At 38.3% G+C, this 22988-nt stretch overlaps 3 protein-coding genes across 7 annotated transcripts; 2 read left to right on the forward strand and 1 right to left on the reverse strand.

Moving 5' to 3' along the window:
* The first annotated feature begins 242 nt into the window (after window positions 1-242).
* On the forward strand, window positions 243-3781 carry LOC106651423. 2 transcript variants are annotated; one of them, XM_014369909.2, is made up of 5 exons: window positions 243-517; window positions 714-746; window positions 817-858; window positions 926-1465; window positions 1687-3781. In XM_014369909.2, exons 1-5 carry the CDS (start codon window positions 424-426, stop codon window positions 3135-3137), a joined length of 2160 nt encoding a protein of 719 aa, XP_014225395.1. In that variant the 5' UTR covers window positions 243-423; the 3' UTR covers window positions 3138-3781. The 2 variants fall into 2 exon arrangements, with proteins under 2 accessions (XP_014225395.1, XP_014225396.1); XM_014369910.2 differs by having other exon boundaries at window positions 817-855.
* Window positions 3782-4494: 713 nt separating this feature from the next.
* LOC106651434 lies at window positions 4495-6778 on the forward strand. Of its 2 annotated transcripts, none has more exons than XM_014369927.2 (3): window positions 4495-4829; window positions 5385-5742; window positions 6460-6778. In XM_014369927.2, exons 2-3 carry the CDS (start codon window positions 5391-5393, stop codon window positions 6552-6554), a joined length of 447 nt encoding a protein of 148 aa, XP_014225413.1. In that variant the 5' UTR covers window positions 4495-4829; window positions 5385-5390; the 3' UTR covers window positions 6555-6778. The 2 variants fall into 2 exon arrangements, with proteins under 2 accessions (XP_014225413.1, XP_014225412.1); XM_014369926.2 differs by having other exon boundaries at window positions 4506-4842.
* Window positions 6779-6826: 48 nt separating this feature from the next.
* LOC106651306 (transcription factor CP2-like protein 1) lies at window positions 6827-22963 on the reverse strand. 3 transcript variants are annotated; one of them, XM_023462193.1, is made up of 11 exons: window positions 22228-22963; window positions 20068-20452; window positions 18284-18398; window positions 15809-15913; window positions 14375-14602; window positions 14147-14291; window positions 13845-14057; window positions 13515-13760; window positions 13104-13180; window positions 8064-8746; window positions 6827-7981 (listed from the first exon to the last, which is right to left on the reverse strand). In XM_023462193.1, the coding sequence occupies exons 1-11, from the start codon at window positions 22354-22356 to the stop codon at window positions 7914-7916; spliced, it is 2394 nt and encodes a 797-aa protein (XP_023317961.1). In that variant the 5' UTR covers window positions 22357-22963; the 3' UTR covers window positions 6827-7913. The 3 variants fall into 3 exon arrangements, with proteins under 3 accessions (XP_023317961.1, XP_023317960.1, XP_023317962.1); XM_023462192.1 differs by having other exon boundaries at window positions 14375-14653; XM_023462194.1 differs by lacking the exon at window positions 15809-15913.
* Window positions 22964-22988: the final 25 nt, after the last annotated feature.

The raw sequence follows: 22988 nt of genomic DNA on the forward strand, positions 1-22988 counted from the left end.
AAATTGGTCAAGGAATGAAAACTTTCATAAAATTTCTCTTCAAAGAAATATTTTTTCACGAATTTTAATAAATTTTTCTTTGATATTTATAATCGGAGGGTGAAAATACATCTAAAAAACCTGGGCGGAGCCTTGTCGCTGTATCGGCTACAAAAACCCTTCCAGGCCTTCACTCAGGTCTCGGGGTATCCTGGCAAAAAGTAGCTATTTTATTACTCCTATCTGCAAGCGCTCAGTTAGAAGCGCTCTGTGCTCCGTCTAACGCAAACTGAAAGTTACGTATATTTAGCGATTTAAAAAGCCAGGTTATGTAAATTCTACTGTACGTTTACTAAATATCGAATGTATAGAAATGACAACAGTTTAAAAAACAATTACGAGTGAATGAAATTTGACCTAATGAAAAAACCTATGTTGTAAAAGATGTTTACAATGTCTTATACCGGTGCATTTTCAACATGTACTACAAGTTTTCAAATGGAAACTCAAAATGCCTGTAATGAAATAAGAAACCAAGGTAACAATCAAGCCAATTTTATTATTATTTTAATTACTTGGTGATGAATCGTACATATTTTATGGTAGACAAGTAGACTTATTGAGTTTGTATGAAAGAGTGTTATGAATATAGTCAAATAATTACAAACTCAAATGATATTTATAAACTACAATATTTTGATCAAAAATATTTACGATTTCTAATATGTTTTTAGCAATACCACTCAATAGCGAGGCGGCTTGTAATGGTGAGTTATTTAATATCTTTAAAATAAATGTAAGAAATTTTTGACATGTTATTTTTTTTATTTGTAATAGAAACAATTTGGGAGATTCCTATTCAACAAACAGAAAAAAGTGGTATTGTACATAATAATATTACATTTATGGGAATTCAAAGAATTTTTATTGATTTTTTTTTTTATAGATACTTTAAAATCGAGGAAACAAAAAGTGCCAAAAAAATTATCTTCGAAAGACAGAAAAATTTTAAGAAATAGAGGTCAAGCATATGTAACAGTATCAGGGAAATTAGTCCAAGAAAGATCTGTAAAAAAGTTAACAAGCTGCAGAAGAAAATGCAGTGAACTTATCACTTATGATGATCAAAGAATAATATTTGACAAGTATTATGATCAAGCTACCTATGAAAAAAGGTTCATGTTTATTAAATCTCATATTGAAGTGGCTCCTAGAAAACAAGAAAGAATTAATGTGAAATATTACTTACCGCTAGCAAATAATAAGACAGAGGTGTGCAAAAAATGTTTTACAGATACACTAGGAGAAACTTTTGGATTTGTTAAAACTGTTATAAGAAAATCTTTCAATGAATTAGAAGAAACAAAAAAAGATTTAGAAAAAAAATTAGAAGAGCTCCAAAAACAGACTGATGAAGTAAAGGCCAAATTGGAAGAATTACAAGGGCCATCCAAAAAAACAAAACCAATATCTCAAAAATCCAATGGTGGGTAATGCGTTTTTTTACTTCTCCAATATTAAATAAAAAGAATGATGAAGCCAAAGTAAAAAGTCAGTTTTGTAATGTTGTTTCCAAGACATTTTACAAAAAAATCTAGTAATTGAAAATAAAATTTCCCTGGCTGCTTACATTCTTTTTACAACATTGAATATATTTTTTATATATTTTTTAATTTATCATAATTTTATTATGTTTTGTGCTTTCAGAAAGTAGTTCAATGAATTCATCAAAAAAATTGACTGATAGAGAAAGACAAGTTTTAAGAAACAGTGGCCAAGCATACATAACTAATTCAGGAAAATTAGTTGAAAAGAAAATTATTACTCGTTTGACCCAGTGTCGAAGAAAATGTCGGGAACGGGTACCACTTCAGCTTCAAAAGAAATTATTCAACCATTTTTATAGTTTAGATTCCTATAAAGATAAGGTCCTTTATCTTAAATCCTGTTTGACTGTCACTGCCAAAAAAAGAGATAGATCGCTCAGCGGTAAAAGTAAACGGGTTTGCACCGTCTTATATGATTTAATAGATGGAGATAGGCGAATAAACGTGTGTAAGCAATGTTTCATGAACACTTTAGATTTATCGATTAAATTTATCCGTAATATTATTAATAAGTGTTGGAAAAGCCGAGACGAAATATTCGTCGTTGACGGTAGAGGTAAAACCTCGTCAGTAAACAAAATCCCGTCCGAAAAGATAAAAGAACTCGAAGAGTACATAAACAAATTTTACATTATATCAATGCAGTGTCCAAAGTGTCAAAACTATGAAAAGTATTTGAATAAAAATCTCACAGTTGAAGAGATGTTTGCTCAATACAAAGAAGATATTTCGGTGCCATTGAGTTTATACAGATTTCGCACAGTCTTGAAAGATTCTGGGCGATATTGGAAAAATTCGAACAAAAATGTGTGCCTCAAGTGTAAAAAGTCAGAAAAATGTAACTTAGCCGATCAAGCGAGAAATGAATCACAATGCATTGCAGATAAACGAGTCAGACGCTCTCCGCCAAATAAGTGTCCAACAGATAAAATGAAAGAGCTCGAAGAGCATGTTAAAAACATTCCTTTTGTTTTCAAACAGTGTAATCAGTGTCAACAAATGAAAAAATACGTAAATTCTGGTGTGACAGTTACAGCATTGTATCGTAGCTACGAAGAACAGACGTCCAACCCATTGAGTTTGAAAATGTTTCGCATGATTTTTAAAGATTCTGGTTTACATCTAATGAATCCTTTGGTCGAAAAATGCAAAGAGTGTTTGGACTCATCGAACTCAGTGAAAGCAATTGACCATATTGACAAACGAGGCAAACATACCCCACCGAACAAGAGTCCACTGGAAAAAATTCAAGAAATCGAAAATCACATAAAAACTTATACGGTTTTCGTCAGTCAGTGCCAACAGTGTCGAAACTACGAAAAACATTTATTACCCGATTTAACCGTTGCGAAGATGTACAAAAAATATGAAGAAACTGCAGCCAATCCGTTAAGTATTGGAGTATATCGCAAAATTTTCAAAGAATCTGGCTTGAATCTCAAAAGCTCGAAATCGAGCGACTTGTGTACCCAATGCCAAGAAGCGGCGAGTAAAATAAAATGCAGTATTGATAGAATAATAAAAGCTTCAACTTGGCCGATTCAAAACTAACGCGGCGAAAAATTCGAATGAAGTTCAGGATCATTTCGGCAATGATGGACAACAAGTTCTTTATCGGCATAAATATTTTCAAGGAATTGGGCTTTTATAAGAGGAGAAAATGTTTCATGCACCGTGTTTAATATAACAAATTATTCTTCCTGAAAGCCTTATTTATCGAATAAATTAGTTTAATAACCATAAAAAAAAATGATTTCATTCAAGACGTAATTTAACAGTCGGAATAAACAATTTCGCGTTGATATTCAGTTGTCGACGAGTCAGCATGTGTATACGAGTTGAAGTTATAGATTTAGCGCGCTTCTGGTGCACGCAGCACACACGCGCGCGATGTACATGTAGCACATGAAAATCAATAAACACTAAAATAATACCGCCCGGCAATGTTGGAAAAAGGGGAGCTTGAAGGCGTATCCCTAGGTGGCGCCCAATAAGGGTGCGAATTTGCCGGGTGCACGCATACTACGAGAGAGTATACAGAGATAGTTTTGACGCCGCAACTGCAAGTGCATCAGTTTGGCAGTGTGCAGGACTCGACAGGAACGAACAATTTTTAACGAGTACAGTCGGACACGATACGTTGAAAAAGTTGAAAAGTTTCAAGAGAGCTGGACTGTGGCGGCTGCAATCATGGTCGATCTTAGCGGTGGTACTGAAGGGCCAATCGAGCACGGCTTCAGCAATGGAGTGTTTGTCATACCCGCTGTAATTGTCATCAGTCTGTGCGGTGAGTGCAGTCGTTTTTATTTTTATTTTTCTGAAATTATCGAGTGACACGTTGTCGTACATTTTCCACATCAGGTCGTTCCGACGAAGAAAAACGATTACGAACATTTTGGCGAATTAAATTAATCGATTCTTCTGAAATATAGAGAACTCGTAAAAGTATACTTTGCGATTGTTTCTGGGTGAATTACGGATCATAGGAGTTGCGTTGAAAAAATTACATTCATTATTGTGAATAAAAATCCTGCAAATAGTTGACTCGCGGCTCGAGCTGCTCGAGCATCGAACCCTTGTGTCTCGCGCGCTTGCGTCCGTGCAACTTGCAAGTGGCAGAGCTAGCCGCGGTACTTTTGAATTTGCTCAACTTTTCAAAGTCAATGACACTTGGCCTTGCGTTTACGCCAAGAGAACTACGATCGGATCGCTCCTATATATATGCGTACTACCTACCTACGGATGCACAGCCTTCCTCGATGAAGAAGAACACAAGGCGTGAAGACGCTGGGCGGTGGGGCAATGCCGCGCACACACACACACACACACACACACACGCGCGCGCGTCGCACACGTATGTGGTATACACGGCAAAATATGTGCGCCGCCGAGTCAGGAGTGTGCGGAGCCGGTCTGCCAAACGCGACACACGTACACACATCGTATACACACATGCGAAAAGAGAGCGAGCCACGTAGTATAATATCACACATGTATAGGCAGCCTATGTACGTCTGACTCGGCAGTCGGCGAGCCGCGTGTACTTGGGCTTAACGTGTGAGTGTTATAGCGGCGGCTTGTATACCGTTCTCCTATACTCTTGCGCTACATTTACGCTTGCTTATACACGAGTCCAGACACAGTCATATGTGTAAGTAGCCGCTGAACGCTCGCCGTATGCTGGTCTGCTACTCGTTTTTCCCAACGAGTCAATTGGTTTTCTCAACAGAGTCGAAATTTTGAGTCAGTATCACAGGTAAACTACTTGCCCTTAACGATTCTTACCAAAACTCTGGCGTGTGTGATTATCGAGTGAGATTCTTTGAGGCAATGAAGGGCCCCGTTGATCGCCCACCAACTATTACTCTTTTTATTTACCTTCGAGGCACTTATCAGCTTTGAAATATCATTTCACACATTGGTGAAAATCAAATTTCAAAGCACTACTAGAAATAACGAGTGAAACTCCGAATTATGAAAGCTACTCCGATATTGTTATGCTTTCATATGCTTCAAATAATTCAAACTATTGTGACTTTTAGTCAGATTTTTTCGACGCTAAACGTCACAAATGTTTTTCTTTGCTCGCTACCACTGACTATAAACGATCTTTAAAAAATGTAACGTGCACGACACGTCGCCGCGCTGTACAATTTCAAAATTTTTATAGGTGTTCTGTTTATTTTTATATCTCTGACTGTACAGTTTGAACTTAATTTCTCGTCGGCATCGATAATCGCACACGATTCACAGACCTCCGCTCACAATATATAATTAAAAAAAAATTATCAATCGCAGAAAAACATGCTGCAGTTACTTTTGCTCGGTCTGCGAAGTATGTTCGTCTCAGCGAACGACGCCGAGGACGTCACGGTCGAGGACGCCCCGAATGCCGATTTTCCGGGTATGCCCGGTGGCAAGATGCCCACCGCCGACGAGCTTTTAAAAATGCTCGACTCCATGACTGGACTGTCGGACGAGGATAAAGAAAACCTCCGCAGAGATCTGCTGAAGCAAGCAGCTGGTGCTCTGCCATCTGGCTCTCAAGCCGAATATCCTCAAGACGAGGGATTCGCCAGTCGCGTCGTTACTTCGCTCTTTGCCTCGCAATTCCTCGTTTTGATGGTTCTGCTCTCGATCATCGCCTTGATATTTGGTAACGATTCATCTTTGCCTCTTTACCCAGAGATATCTGATAAATATCTTTTTTTACAAGTATAACTGCGATAGGCGACTTTGGAATATGCGTTATCGGCTCTTGATTTTTAACCAGTACAAAAAACAAATCCGTTGAGTTACGACGACATATGCACGCTCGATTTCAACAAAATTTACCATTTTTTCTTTTTTTTTTTTTTTTTTTTTTTTTTTTTTTTCGTGAAAACGTTGTAAAATTTCATTAATAATTTTTTCACGCATCGTAGAGTAGTAAGCGAATTATAAAACTGTGTCATTGTGGATGAAAAGAATTGCGCAACGCATCGCAGCTGTGCTTATCTGCGACAGTTCTTTCGAATAAAATTTTATTTTTAATGCCCAAGTAATATATTGTAAAAATAATGGATTTGATAAACGGCGAAAAAGTAGACGCATTGTCAAAAATAGCCGATTTCGCTGACAAATTTAAAAATCTAAACGATACGGCTAAACGTGATTTTGTCAAATCCGTCATGGGCTCTATTAAAGATAGAATGATTGAATATTCCGATAAAAGCCCGTGGCTCGCTTGGATCGTTCATCATCAAAACTCCCTGTTTTTTATTTCGTCTCTTCTTATTCTTTGCCTGATTTTTGGTATTGTCAACGTGTCACTTGATGAATTATGTTGTTAAAAATTATCTAATTTATATTTTTTAATCTTATCATTTTTCAGTTTTCTTCGGCTACAAGTTGTACAAAAGCTTGTCCGAACGCGAGAAGAAGCGTGAAGAAAAGAAGAAAAACAAGCAATTGAAAAAGAAAAAGTGAGACCAAGATTCAATTTTTTTATCCAAAAGACTTCTGTGTGTGACAGTACCGATGCATTTTAAAACAACGTGTGCAATGGTGATTAGTGTACAGTAACGTCATCCTTTACATTTAATTTTTATGATATTTTGTTATAAAAATAAATTATATTTATAAAAAAGTATCCTGTCTAATAATTACCTTGTGAATATCAAATACTCGTGAAAATAAAATACAATTTCAAATTAGGAAATGGGCACAAAAAACGTTAAATTCATATAATGCACTAAAAATACAGTGTACTATCAAACATTTATAGTAATTTTTTATTTGTAACATTTTCAGTATTATAAGATAATTAAAATTTACTGTTAATTATACAATAGTATTACATTGTACATAAAAAATATTTACTCCAATCATTAAAACTTGACTATTCCAATAATAACTAAAATTTTCGAACATGCAATTATTTAATGCATTTCATTGAAAATATTTTAAATTTCAAATAACATTAAACAAAACCAATAAATTATTTATTATTGCAATATTTATTTTATTGGCACTCAATATTGTTATATTCTACTTTGATTAAAATTAAATAGCAGTATTACTAAATCACTAAACTATAATAAGAACAAACTAAAATTCGACGCTATTTCATCCAAAATTGTGTTACGATTGTAAAAGACATTAATTAATTTAATTTTTCATTCAAAAATCTGTACATCTTTCTGCGAGTTGTAGGAATTATTATGTCTGGTGGATGTAAATATAAATTGAAAATCACGTCAAATTCGTAAAGGTAAAAGATATTTTTATGCGAATCGCATTTTAAAATGTATCTAACTAATGTAAATTGTACATTGTTAATATAGTCATGTCGGCGATACCCGTGAGCACATAATATTCTCACTTGAATAATTACATCGTCACTGCTATAGATTTATTTCAACAAAACTTATTGAAATTATGTTAAACTAAAGTAAAATTTAAAACAAACGATAATAATTTAGCGTCGAGATGTAATATAAAGTGATTTGAAAAGTCACTCGAAAAATATCGAGTCCCAACGCACATACAATAAAAAGTAATAAAACTAAAAAAAAGTTATAACTAAAAAACGAAAATCAGTGAATGTAACTATCACATCAACTTACAATTATCTTTAATTCAAAGCGGATATTGTTTGAACTGATGAAAATTGAAAAAGAAAATTGTTTTACGAAGAGCTTGATAAGTAAAGAATTTTAAATCAACAAACAAAAGTGGGATATCTCTCTTGCATATAATATACTAGCTAACAAAAAAATAGCAACTGTCAATGAATATTTAATCGCTGTTGGAGCAACACTGGCTTAGGGATTGCACTCGTGTGAATCATGCTTCAATCTTTGATCCCGAATTACTGGGTTTCAATACAATCTTGTAGCGCCCTTCTGGTTCATCTGAAAAAAGTAAGCACGTTAATAAACAATATTGTTGGTGAAAAGAAAGCTTTAAAAATATTTCGGATAAGACAACACTCACGTCTAATTTCGACGAAGAATTTACTATCGTCCTTCATGGATGCGATGTTAACATCTTGGATGAGTATTTCGTCGTCGCAATGCTTATACATGAGTTTGTCAAGCATATTGCGAGGTAAATCAAAGATGTCCAAAAGCTTTTTTGTGAAATTGGCGACGTTAATTTTGCTCAGCATGATCGTGTGGTACACGTTAACGTGCTCGTACGCGAAGTGGAGGGTCTTGGCCGGCGAATGCAAGGCGTTGTAGATGCGTATGCCATCGACGATATTGGAGATTCTTATGAGATCGTCGCGTCTCATCCTGTAGAGATCGCTGGCGGTGCAACAAGCGAAAGTCGCCTCGTGAGCTTCGAAGTTGTTCTGTCGCAGCCAAGTGCGCACCTGCTCGGAGTTGCCCTCGTAGGGCAAAAAATCGTCGTGGCTATTGTTGTCGCTGTTATTGTTGATTTTGACGTTGTGTTCCGGCCTGCAGGCTTGATTTAAGAGGCACTTGTCGTCGCATTGCGGGGGCGATGGTACGCTGAGGTTGTTTTGCTGCTGGGCTGCTGCCTGTGTCAAGTCTCTGGCATTTTCGCTGACCGCCTGATTAGCGATCACTGGCACGAGGCTGGATGAGTGCGGCGACGAATTGCAACTGTAGGCACCGCCGTTGCAGTTGTTCTCCTGGAGGCTCTGAGGTGATCTGTAAAATCAGTGCAAAATTCCTTTAATTAATCGTCGTCGGTTTATGTTTAAAAACGTGTACAAGTTGGTGCAGCATGAGACGTGATAAGGTAAACGAATGGTTATTTGCGTTTTGCGCGATGCCTACGCGAGAAAGGCTTATCTCGGTGATCCTTATGCTCGACTAACCAGACAAAACTAGATAATGTGTCAATCCGGATTGTTGTCGGTAAAATTCCGGTTGTTTGCGCGTACAATACAATTCCGATGCACATACATGCAAGCTAAATTAACGACGAGAGTAAGTTGTAATCTTACAGTTCACGGTCCCATATGCGAGGGTGGGGTATATCGGCCTGAAAAGCCACCGTGTCGAGTCGCTTGATACGGTGCTGGCGTCTCTGTTGCAGTTTTCTGAGTCTTATCGACACACTGACCGGCCGATTTGTAAAATCCACGAAGCAGAGCGAGTGCGAGTAACGCGCGGTCAATTCCAAGCTCGATTGCGGATGACAGAGAGTCACTTCGTGCTCGAATATATAGTCCATGATGCGGTCGTGCGACAAGATCGGCTGCTTCCTTAGCCACCAGCGACTTACGAACTTCCAACCCGGCGAGAACTGTCTTTTGGTCATTCTGACTGGTTTATTCTCCTGCTGCTTCGTCATTTGAAATTCGTTAAATAATTCACAACCTTTTTGTATCTCGTGCAACGCTCCTAAGACTAGTCTGGGTTGCGCGAGCTTATCTCTTCGTCGAGTCTTGATCCTACTCAGTTTTGTCGGCAGCAGGTGTCGACGAAACGGTTTCTCGTAAAAATAATTATTTCAGTCTTTTTGTGTGCATAGGTCACTTATAGGAACTATAAGACCATCACTTAATTGTGAAAATTGGCAAATGCAACGAGTCGATGTACATGGCCGAATCTCTCGAGTGATAAGCTGATAAGACGAACTGGTATCTCCAGCTACAACTGGTCGAGCGCGTCCCAGGATCTTTCGCAGTCGTCATCCAACTGAATCAGGTCAGGTTGAACGAAAAAAAAAAAATCCAAACAAACAAAATTTCTGCTGGCGCTGTCTGTCTGGCTCTGTCTGTGTGTGTCTCTCTCTCTCTTGCTTACTTTTGATTCTGTATATTTTCAATAAGTTTCTACTTTTTACGCAGTCTTGGAGTTGAAACCGGATAAAGCCTCCCCGAGAACTAGATATGTCCGGCGATGTCACTTTTGCGGAGGCTCGCTAAAAAAACGCTTCTCCGTCAAAACTCCTTTCTTTTTATAGCCATTATTTCGCGATAGTAGATCTCTCGGCAGTCATGAATGTTCCACAATCGTCTTATCTCATGTCCCAAAGTGTCTAAACAATGAAAGTCAGATCTCTCACGTGCGGCTCTACCTTTAACGCGTAAACACTGCAGAATCACAAAAGTTACATTACTTTTCTTCGGCTCGCTTTGTCAAGTCCGTGCTTGGACGATCGGCCCGTGGCTAGGGGCTTGTCTCGTTATTTAAAATCGCGCAGCTGCCCGGTGGCTTGGCCACTCGTCATCTGCTGTGCTGCAGGTGATCCTTTCTCGGTAACAGTAGCACGATCTCGCAGCACTTGCCGTGTCTCGCAATTCCCATTCTACGAGGATTCTTGGCCAGCTTATCGGTCAGTTTGTCGTCATGGACAGCGGCGGTGGCGGCGAACGCTGAAAATCCTCGTCTCATTCCAGTGATGGTTGACACCCTTGTCGAAAGCCTGTATCGTATATCGATCTTACGCGGTCGAGAGCTGTAACGTAGGCGCGCGCTTTTGTGTCTCGTATATTATGCGCGTCGCTGTAGCGTCTTCGTTTTTGCACGAGCAGCAATTCTCGCCGGCTCAGCCACGCAAGGCTTCTCTGATCGGGCTCGGGCTGCGAGTCCTTATTGACGATTTCGTATTTTTCCGGGAGTTTTCATGACTCGTTTGTTTCGGACACACTTTGGACGAGGACGCACAAGCACAGTGGCGACGAAAGGCGCTTTATTTTTTCCTTGTTTTATCAATAAACGATGCACGCTCGGACTCGGTGTATGCTCAACGATATATCATGTCGCGCGGGTAACTGTTTCTCCTCCAAGACTATCTACCAGTTGCAACGAGAGATTGCGCAATCTCGCAAAAGTCGGCGACGATTTAAAGAAAAATCATGCGCTATAAGGAGCACTGGCTAATATCGAGAGATGCACTTTGAAAAGAAAAAAAAATAATAGCAGCAGTAGCAGGAGAATCGCGTGAATGACGAATCCGCAAAGACGATTACAAATGTCGCGCTCCGTATTGCTGAGCGATCGTCGTTGTTTTAATACTGAAAAAGCTTCGAGCGCTGCATCGCGCGCAGTCCGAGCCGACTTCGTATGTGTCAAGCTGCCCCTTCTCTGGCGTCGCGAGCCTCGCTCGGTCTGCGCGCGTATCGAGCTAAGGCCGGTTCGAGCCAGTTCGGTACATTATAGCCACCGAGCCAACGCGCCGAGCCTGAGCAAAATTTTTACTCCCACTTGCTGCTGCCGTGCGCGGTTTCATTTCATAGTTTTGCTCTCGGTGAGTGCGCGACGTCGACGCTCGTCGTGACTCTCCCTCCCCCCCCCCCTCTCTGCTCTCTTCTCTGCGGCTAATTTGCACGCGCATGGCGCCGAGTTCGTGAGCTTAGCCATACCGATCTATTTACTTTTTCTCTCGACGATTGGTTTTTAAACGAAAAATCCTTTGGAGAGCATTCGTTTATGCGCGATGAATTTACGAGCCTGAGTGACGGAACATGGAGAGTCGAGCAAAAAAATGATTAAGCGCAGGAGGGGAGATGAGACGATTCATCTCGTCGTCGATACTTTATGGAACACCCCTTTCGAGTCTCGTGATCGTAAATTGATCGGCCAATGGAAATGTACCCACAAAAAATATCATTAACACTTGTTTCGTTCGGTCTATTTTTAGCCTCATTCAATCTGAATGCAGCTATTGAAGTCGAATTATAATAACGAACGCAGAGTTGGACGATTGTCAAAGCTCGACTGCTCGACGGTCATGTTCAAGAGAAACAATTTCAACTCATTTGTTTATTCGCCTTTGCTTCGGGCAACTTCCTTCTTTTCGTTATTCTTGTTGTTATAATTATTCTTCGTATTATTTTCATCGTCATTTCTCATTCTTTCGCAAGTCACCATCTATCGCATAACATTATCAGGAAAACTTCAATTTGTAGAAACAAGAGACCAGACAGATTAAGTTCTCATTCGAAAATCTTATTTGGGAAGCTTATCGTTCGCTCGGGGAAAGTCCCCAAAAATTTGTGAAACTCGCATACGTATTATAAGCTTTAAATTACCAAACATTCGTAATGATAAAGAGCCCGTGGACTTAATTCATCTTTATTTTGATTAGATATTAAGCTCGACAAGGAAGAAAGAATGATCAAATTTTCAGCAAGTTCCTTTAAAAATAAGACGTAAGCCGAGCAGTATGTAATTACAAATATATCACTGCATGTGCATCATTGAGCGAGTTGACGCGCAGTTATTCATTTGGATCTTAGTACTAAGTGGCATGAACATCTACAAAGTTTCTAAATGATTCAATTGGAAATCGGCCTTGGTTGTCGCAATTGATCGCTCTTTCTCTCCCTCTCCCTCTCTCTCTCTCTTTCTCTTGTGTGTGTATGTGAGTGTATGTGTGTAAACACATACGCGCGAGCACACTATGAAAAATGATTTCTTATATGTGCAGTGGTATACGATTTCTAATGACTTGAAATGTGATGAGTTATTTTCCAAATCATGTGCAGCGTCGATCATTGCACCAAATGAAAGCATCGATGCAACGCGTAGCTAAATTTGCAGCTTTTGTCAGGCGCATTCGTTCCGACTAATAAATGCGCTCGTGCGTCGTACCGGTTTCAGGTAGTTTTCTATTGTATTGTAGTAAACCAGACTTGCAAACTAGTTTCAAGCGCAACCGACATCCATTTTTGCGTGTTAATGACCACCAACGAAAACATTTGTAAGCAATTAAAATCTAATTAATATGTTTCGAAAAAAATCTTACTGAAAAAGTTCGGCATTTTTGCGTTGGAGAGTAAATACTGCTTGCGAAATGTATTGTAAGTGTGGCGAATAAAAAATTCATGGATAAACAATTGAGACGACTTCTGAATGAAACTCGCTTGAACCAGAACTCAACAGTTGAGAGTCTTTGTACTTATATCGTTTGGTTATTTCCGGCTTAATTAAAAATCGTACGATAAGCAAAAAATATTTGCCGGATTATTCTTTATTCGATTCTGATAAGGTTATCGCAATAAATTTAAAATGCATCTGAGGGGTAAAAATAGTTTATCTCAATTCAACTCACCCAGCTTCGTTCGAAGAGTAAGGACTTTCTACGTTCTGAACTGTGTTGCTTGATGTCATGAGAGAATCCGATGCCGACTGAAACAGAGAAATTTGTGTTTTTAAAACCTTACGATGATGTAATTTTGCGATATAACTAGATTTGTAAAGCTAGTAAATTGATTTCCAAATTGAAGTTGACGATATATATTTTTATTTGCATAAGCATTTAAAAAAAGACGAAGTCACTTATTTGAACATACGGCGCAAAAAGTACAATGGCATACACGTTACCCACACGTCGCATTTTTACGAAACGTATATTTAATCAGCTGAGCATACTTTTGCTTCGAACCCGAAAATTTGATTGTATGAAAAATCGTAAAGGTATTCAAGTTTGGGAATCGAGCAAGTGAACATGAACGAGTATTACCTCGATGAGTACGGTATGCTCGTAGCTAGGCTGGTACTTTTGTTGCTCGTGTGGGGGTCTACGACGTATCTTCTCGCGGTCTTGTTTATGTTTTCGATCGGCCCCTTTAAGCTTGAACACTTTGATTTGGCACGAGGCTGCATGAATTCTCTGCCCTTGAAGCGAAGTTTCCACTTGGATCCTGAAGGGTACACCCTTTTCCCCACCGTGTTTTTTCGGCGTAAACTCCGTGCTTATGCAGTTAATCTAGAAGAAGTTGCAAAAAATTCGTTTAAAGCCAATGAAGTGGAGATTAGACGTAGAAATGATTGTCGAGAACAATAGTCGTACCTTGATGTAACAGACGGCCTCTTTAGTTGGGTCCCAGGTGAAGTCGACACCGTTCAAAATCGACGTAGATTGCGCCACATCGGACAAGCCGAAGCATTGGGGCACGTCGACCTCGAGGAGGCGCTCGTTGACGTGGGTGCGCTGCCACTCGAGGATGTGCTCGCGTTCGGTGTATTGCAAGCGGCGCTCGTGGAAGCACATGCGAATGGTCGACTGCACACAACGCAAGAAGAAATTGGTCAATTTATCACGAATCGTCGCGGGGAGAGCTCTGTTTTATCGGGAGCGCGCGGGATACTCACCCTCAATAGTTTGCCTCGCCAATTCGAGAGATCGCCCATGATTTTGAGCTTGATCTCGTAGGCTTGTCCTTGGTTGAGGTAGGTAATGGTCTCCTCGTTGATCTTGGTCGCGATGCTCGTGGGGGCGTTGAGGGCGTAATGGAAGCTGCAAAGAAACAAGTCATATAGAGTCGATCGCTCGGTCGGTAATCGGACGAGGAAATAACAGCGGAGCCGGTGGGCAATTACCGATTCTCCCCGTCGTTGGTGCATTCGTTGGCCGGATGGGGCGACGATACGTGACCGTTGCCGTTGCTGGGATACTCTTCGCCGGCGCCACTGGGGGGGTAAATCAGAGCATTGTGCATGTGACTACGGGTTATGTTATTGACGGCGCCGGACTCGTGCAACACGTTGGCGACGTTCTCGCCTCGGGCATGGGGTACATGCATCTGCCGATGAGCGCCATTAGTCAAGCTGTAACAGTTCAACGCATGTAACGCATCGACGTTTTGCAACTCCGGCATGCTAAAACATGTTTCATAGTGATAATTGCAGTCAAGATTAATTGTTTTCAAGTCAAGAGCTTACTATAAATTGTAGTAGATGGGAGGCGGTGAGCCGATTCTTGGATCGAAGCTTCGCATGATATTTTATGCAAACGTTCCACTTTATGATTTTTATTATTTTATAAGTATGTATGTAAGTGTGTGAAAAGTCGATGTGTGCGAGTGCGATACGTTCTGAGCTCGCGGGTATCGCCAACTTTCTTGCGAAAATCTTGCCTACGTGGTGAGCACGCGAGTAATTTTTTCACGAAATAAATTATAACGAATTTAAAATAAAGAAATTTTAATGATTTTGGTAATACTGCACTAAACATATGAACACAAAACGGCCGGGAGCGTAGGATATTTTCATCGATAACATGGAAGCCAGAGAATATTTCAACAGTTCATGAATTTAAAGAAACGATTCATGGCCTCGTAGAACTTGAAGATCTTCATTTTGTCGAATAAATTAATCACAAATGGTCGATAAAGGATCCAGCGCGTCGCGTGAACTACGATTGCAACGGCTGCCTGCTGGGCAGCAGCGAGAGGAAAAAAATAGAAAGGGAAACCCGCGTAAGCACTAAAGGCTCGCAACTGTCTCGGCACCGAACTGCTGCGCGGCTGCTCGCAGTCGAGCAAGTTTTTCGATACTAATGTGTCTGATGTGATAAGGCCCGACACTAGCTGCGTCTTTCCGTACGTACGAGAATATTATATTATTTGACCCCGCGCGCGCGCGCGCGCGTGTAGCGAGATAAAGCACCCGACAGACAAGACTTAATATACATATTAAGAAGAGCGTTTAAGTGTGTTTAACATAATACACACATATGTAAATAAGACGAGCGAGTGTCGATTTGCGTGCAGTGCTCCGCCGCGCAGTGTGCCCCCGGCGAGCTCTTCGTACGCGTGGTGTATCTCCGAGAGGCGATGCGCACCAGCGACGCCGACTTATACATTAATTCACATGCTATATAGCTCGCTGCGCAACGATAATACTCGAGAGAGAGAAAGAGAGAGAGTGAGCTTCTGTGCCGTCACGATCGCGCTCGATAGCTGTATCAGGCCTGTATATTAGGCCTGTACGAAATCCGACGACTCGACTAAAATGTATTCGGGATCGACTCACTTGTTGCTATTGCTCTTATTGCAGCTGTTCTGCTGATTTTCCGGGGATGGAGCTTCTTGCTTGAAGACCATGAGCGCATCGGTCGGCAGATTCATCAAAGCTTCGCTGCGAACACAAGAGGCAAAAAGAAACGTTAATTCAAAGGTTTCTTGAGCGAGCTTTCAGAGGCCAGCCTCTAATATCGATCTCTATATGCAGGACGTCTCCTCGCGCGACTACTACCTAGATTTTATTTGCAGCATATTCGAGTACATTACGATCGTAACCTCGTGACGAAACGACGACAACCAAGTCCAAAGGTACGCATTATACGAATCGACTCGTCGCCGTCGACTGAGTCTCGGCACATGCGAGCGAGCCCGAAGAAGGGGCTCGCAAGCCCGTGTAAAAGTGCCTTTATGCCCGATCGTATTGTGTCCGTGTGTACGTGTGTCGCCGCGCGTGTAAGAGTGCCAAGTGTTATTAGGGCTTATTAAAGTAGTTGTCGTGGTCAATCGTACGCGCTCGCCATACGTGTACTAGGCTCGAATCAATTCGATATTTACACGCTCGACGCGCAACCCGGACTTTCATTGTTTTTACATCGCTTTACGCGTGAAAAAAGAGGAGAACGAGACTTCCATACGAGCTGGAAACGAAAATGTCTGCCTCGTATAGGGCCAACCTAAACCAAACTCCACGAAAATTATTTCGTATTTCATGTTTGTACGGGTGCGTTGAACTGTGTCGCTCGAGAAATGATACCCAGCTAACGGACAACAATACGCGTGCTTTTTGAAAATGATTGTGCGAAGAATGAAATGACGTTGCTTTCTCGCTTTGACGCCTCGAGCGTTTTACAATGCATCGAAGCGAAGGAAAAAAGACGCGTAATTGGCCATACCTAACTGGTTCGAGCCGGCTGATAGAGCTTCAATTTCGTACATCATAAGACAGGAGAGGAACTTGGTAATAATTCAATCACGCGCATTCAACACCTCGATTAAAAAACAGTGTCATCGGTACATTTTTTTTTTTTTTTCATTTTAATTCTCTCCGCTAATTCGCTTTAGTCAGACCGCCGCTCAACGCGCAAATTATTCTTCGCTCGTTTAAATCTTTTTGTCGCGTGCAATTATCGATCGATATATATACCGACTTTGCAGCCTTTAGTCGAGAAGCAGGTGTCTGTGACTATGCGCGCGTCAGAACTTTCCGAGTCATTTCGCGATCGTCAGTTACAGTGTCGAGTTTCTTCAGTTACTTGCAATCCATTATCGTCGACGCACTCGCCAGACAATCAGCCTTGTAAGTTTGACAACGAATGCCCGATCGAGTAAGCTTTTTCTAAATTATTTTATTCGCGTTACTTTAGGGGGATTTTTACTTACCGACGATGTCTTAAGTAATGGTGCATTTTATATTCGATTCTATAATGCAGTTTTGAAAATTTTACGAGCAATTTGTACGAAATTAACAATCTGAGATCGTGATTCTTTAATTCACACTGTCAAAATTTCACTTTTTTCTTACACTCAAAAACATGATTTAGGCACGAGATATGTATTGCGCGTGACAAGTAGTACAAGTCAATGATTCACTCGGCACATGATCAAACTCAATCACAGTAGTTAGTAATAAAATTATCAATAGTAAAAGTACACTGAATGGCAATATGTCTTGTTTCCGTACGCTCTTGTTGCGATTTTATTCTGTCTCATAGCTTTGACAAGTTCGACGTACACCGTAATAATGTATTGCATGTAATATCAATAATAATCGGAATTTTATATAAAGATCAACTTTCTAGTTACAACCAGAATTAACCGGATTTTTCTCTCGTTTGACACTCTGTACAAACATGATTCGGTATATTTTTTATACTAAAAAAAAAAATTAAAAAAAAAGAACAGAACAAAGCTCGAGGGCGGAGGACGCGTATTCCTTAGAGTGTACTCAAGCGCGCTTGCAATTTTATCACTCATTGCAAGGCGCAGATGATATGCCTACATAGGATATTATACATGCACTTTTTCCCCTTCTTCTGATCTGTATATATACAAGCCTGAGAATGTGTAAGCGCCTATCCGTTCATTGTAATGATTGTGGGAGATAATGTGATGTTTACCTCTATCGTTATTCCAAAATTTTTTGAGCGCTGCTAACAATTGATGTATCAGCTAATGTATGAAATTGGATATTTACTTTCAAAAGGTTTTTTTTTTCAATTTTTAATCAGATAAGAGTTAATCATGAACTATGGAAAAAAATTTAAACATATTCCAATATGTACACATTGAATCATCTGAGACAATTGCTAGTCATATTGATTAGGAATTTATAACCGACCGTCGGTAGTTTTTCAGGCGATTGTTGATAATGTCGATTTCTTTTTCACCGCAGTCGGTACAGTAGACATCGAAAATTTATTGACAAATTCATAATCCGAAACTAAACCGATACTGACATTATAAAGAGTGTAAATTTATGATTTACCTCATAGAGTATGTGTTCGTCACATCTTGGACGGCAAAAGCTGACGTGATATCAGCAAGATGCTCAAGCCCGAGTTCCTCTTGCCAATTTTGTGAGCCATCGCTTCCAGAATGCCCTGAAAATATGTTATAATTAGCTTTTTTACGCTTAAAAAATGTTTTATACCGAAATCAAAAATCTTATTATTAAAATATCAAATAGAAGTTTCATCGAAACATCACCGTTTTATCAGCGACTCTAGTGCTGACGTAGGTGCATATTTACTTTTGCCTTGTTACGAAATTCGCTAATCCCGCCAACTATTTCTATATAACGAAAATTTCATACGAACGTACACCCCAGTTACTAATACTTAATATATAGAAACACTGAGATCTAATTGTCATCAGTTTTATAAATTTTTTTATAAATTGATCATAGTTTCTTCCATAATTTGGATAAGAAAGGTATTAAAATCAAATAAATGCTGAAACACAGTATTATGATTATTGTGGTCTAACCAGGTTCCAAAGTGACAGCAGGTCATTAATCTAATTTAACCACGAAAAACAGTAATCATACGTATTCAAAAGAAATGTTCAATTTGTATGTACGAAGCTTTCAGATTTTTTAAGAATATAAATAATGATAATCATTTTTCAATTACTTAATGTTCAAGATCATATGGAATCATTTTATACCATATCCTTTTTTAAAAATAGATAATTAATAAAAAAAGCTTTCTTTAGGAGAGAGCATAATTTCATATACTTCTAATAAATTTATTCGTTGAACAGAACAAAAATTATTTACAATTTGAATCTATCAAGAAAACCTTTTAATTTAATTATTAATATATAATTAAAATTTTAATTATATTTTTTCCGCTTCAATCTGAAATGTGCAATTTTGACGTTAATTTTATGCTTTTGGTAGAATATGTTCTCAATTTGTGCAAACGCGGTTTTTAAGTGAAATTTTGTGTCCTTTGACCCCTCGTTGTTTTGGAAAATCATCACTTATTGTACAATATTTCATTAATCAGATAAAATAATGGCAACATTTATAGCAAGGCTGTTTCAAAGATGTATTTTAGAGTATACAAATACAGGCAAATGTTGCAAGCGCTCGTACAGTCTGCTCGCTTTCGTTAAATAACCATGGGAGAGAGACGAGAGATATAGCCCAGACCAGGAAATTAATGATTGACCCATTGAAGCATACATACGCGCTCATATACACGCACACGCGTTTAGTAACAACAATAGACGCTGCTCTCACTTTGCAACTTGTAAAATTAATTACGTACTTCGTCTACGACGAGTGCGTCTGTCAATCTGTATTGAATGCTTGTGAAAATTTGAAAGCATTTTAATTCATAAAATGAATGATTTTTCGGTTATTAATTTGACGATCGACATATTGCAAAACTTTTTTTAAAAAAATCAGTAGCCTTGATCCAAATCGTTCACGATATTCTTACACGTAAGTTCAGGGTATATGACAATCGTTAATATAGTATAAATCAAATGAGGTTTTCATTAAAGCCGCTTAAAATATAGCAGAATGCTACGTTGTCAACGTTTACAAGTTTATCTCTTAAGTAAATAATAGGTGAGCAGTCGGGTATGTTATCATATTAGGAAAATTTTCACCTTTTTGTCGATTCTATAATAACATAGAATTACCACACGTTTTATTGTCATAATCAGCATTAAAATTTGTGAATTATTTTAATGGTGTGCAATCATGTTGAAAATATGTGATGATTATAGTTTCAGTGTAAAAGCATGAACCATGCTCACCATTTTTACGAGTGATTTTTCTCTCGATTGGATTCTGATTATTGAACGGAACATCCTCCACGCGTCTTTTACGCGACGATTGATTTTGTTGTTGTTGTTGATGTTGTTGATGTTGTTGTTGCTGCTGCTGCTGTTGTTGTGGTTGTTGTTGTTGTTGTTGCTGTTGTTGTTGTTGTTGTTGTTGTTGCTGAAGTTGAGTCGACACCGACTGCAAATTCGTGAGGGTTTGCCTGTATGCAGGCGATTGGCTGTTGCTGCTGCTTGAACTAACCGGAGAATCAGGTAGACATCCGAACTGAATCTGATCCGGTGGAGAGTTCTGAGAGGATAATTGTTTCTCCTCTTGCCAAATGATTTCTGATCCACCTTGGTAATTTAAAATTGTCTGTTGAAGAGAAAATGGACATGAATTTTGAGTGTGAGACTAATATTTTAAGAAGAGGTAATTAGGGTATCGTAATTTTAAAATAAATATTCCAAATTTCTTAAAAACCACGTCTCTAAATTATAAGATATATTTTTCTCGAAAGATAAAAAAATAGATCAAACGATGCTGAATGGTGTGCCAAATTTCAGGATATCTTATCAGAATGTTGAATAAGTTTACTACAAAAATAATAAAATTACGACCTATCCATTTTGAGATTTTATCAATGTCATCTTGATTATTCATATTACAATGGAATTTTCAAATTTTCTCCATAAATATGTCAAAAATATATTGCTAAGTTTTTCGAGAAAATATATGTCGCTTTAGTTTTTGTACTGACAGTGACAATATAGTAAAGTGTCATCTCTCAATCTGTCGCGCCATGAATCATGAAATTGGCCTAATTGCAATGCTGACGTTACAGTGCGGAAAAAACAGTCTGTTGTATTCTAAATTGACATAAGTAACTAATGAAAAAGTTCTTATTCTTGAACAACCGGTAACTTTTATTTAAACATATAGATCGAAAAAAATAATAAATTAACAACGAATATAGCGGAAGATTGTGAGACTAAGTGTTATTCCCTCCAAAACTTCTGTATGCATGTGCGGTATAACAGACGAATTGCGCTAAAGCTGAACTGTTTATCATCTACATCATGGAAAGGATTATTTTATTACGAAACAAACAGACCCTAAGGAATTATTTCAAATGAATAAAAGCATATACATAAAAACGGTTACTTAGATGTTTGAGTCACTAATATAATAAGTTACTTCAAAACTAAGCCATTTTTTTAAATGTTTTTGGAAACACAAAGTTATTTAATGTTACACAAGTGATGCAATTGCCTAGCTTGCATAAATTTCAAATGTGCTTTTATCTCAAGCATATCTCAATGATATAATAAGCTACATTCCCCAAAACTAAATTTGATACATTTACAATTAAAGTAGATAAGAAAGATGTTAGAAAATATCAAAATGGACAGGTGCAATGATAAGATAGTAATGATATAAAAAATACTGTGTATCATTGGTGCATATTTAATGACGATAGTTTCATTCAAAATTTAGGTTTAGCAAAGACACCCTGCCATCATCTGCAGTTTTTCTCCAAATTTTACCATACATGTGTTGTTTCGCGATTAAAATCATGTATCAATTGTAACATTGGAAGGGAATATTAGTTAGATTAAATAATTGGCAGGATAGAAGTAAAAATTGCGTTGGATTTCAACATTTATTCAGAAATCTCAGTGAAAAATCAATTTTAACTCATGATCGAGTGGAAGAATCTGAATAGTTTAAATGAATATCACTAGCGATGTATATACAGTCAATTGAAGTTACTCGCAAGTTAGAATGAAAATTTATTGAATGTTACAATTCGCTTTTTAGTCATTCTATTCGAGCTTAGCTTACATGTTTGTTATAAAAAAATGTTGAAGTAATATACTTTTAAATGTAAATAGTAATGATCAAATATCTTTAATATCGAATATTTGGTTAATATATAATGATAAGTAAGTGATTAGTCGGTTAAGATTAAAAGTATATAAAAATGAAATAGTTTTCTGATGGCTTGTAAAAGATTACCATAAGAAACTGAAATAGACCGAAAAAGTGGGTGGCACGATATGAAGATTATAATTTTACGGCGTGTAAGACAATTTGAATTCATCATTTAAAATAATACTATTGTGCTAAGGTAGAATTTTAATACTTACTGAGTGTCCAACAATTGCGTCACAATCATTCGACTTGTTCGGCGACATTTGCTGATAATTCGCGGAATAGGAATTAGAGAGCCATGCAGACTCTATATCCGGATCCATTGTAAGCTGTGACAGCTCCATATGATAACGTCGAAGTATAATTTACTCCAAATAATTTCAATCCTAATTTACAATTCTATTTTTTCTTCCCTTTTTAATAAATTTGGCAATTGGAAGAAAATGTGAAGAAAAAAGAAAGCACAAAGTTCCCAATTGAATTTGTTCTAATTTCCTTTTGAATTCAAAATAATCAATTATATGTCCTTGATCTAGTTAATAAAAATTTCAAGGGAAGCGAAATGCGTCCTGAGTACCTAATAAAATACCTCTTGTTTATTTTCGTAGTGTCTTGGGATGCTACGAAAAAGGCGCTGTATTTCTCGGAGAAGCGATCGCCGCCGATACGAATGACAGTCGGTATCCTGAGATACGTTTGAAAAATTTATTCATTCGTACATACCAAGCAGGCATAACCAGAGAGTCGTTTTTGGCTACTTTCGTTTCCAAGACCTCATGATGAAAACGTCTTTTGGTTTACCACTTTAGGTAACTGTTTATTAGACGCTGCTCGTCAACACAATAACGTAAACACAGCGTAAGACGTCCTTGCGAATTAATTTGTCTTTTCTACGATCGAGAAAAAAGGGTTTGCGACTCTGAAGAATGGCCCTCGTAGGTGACGCGATCGGGGTTTCCATTAATTTTAGAACATC

This window comes from Trichogramma pretiosum, unplaced genomic scaffold (assembly GCF_000599845.2).
Source record: "Trichogramma pretiosum strain Unisexual culture from Peru unplaced genomic scaffold, Tpre_2.0 scaffold9, whole genome shotgun sequence".
Lineage (NCBI taxonomy): Eukaryota > Metazoa > Arthropoda > Insecta > Hymenoptera > Trichogrammatidae > Trichogramma > Trichogramma pretiosum.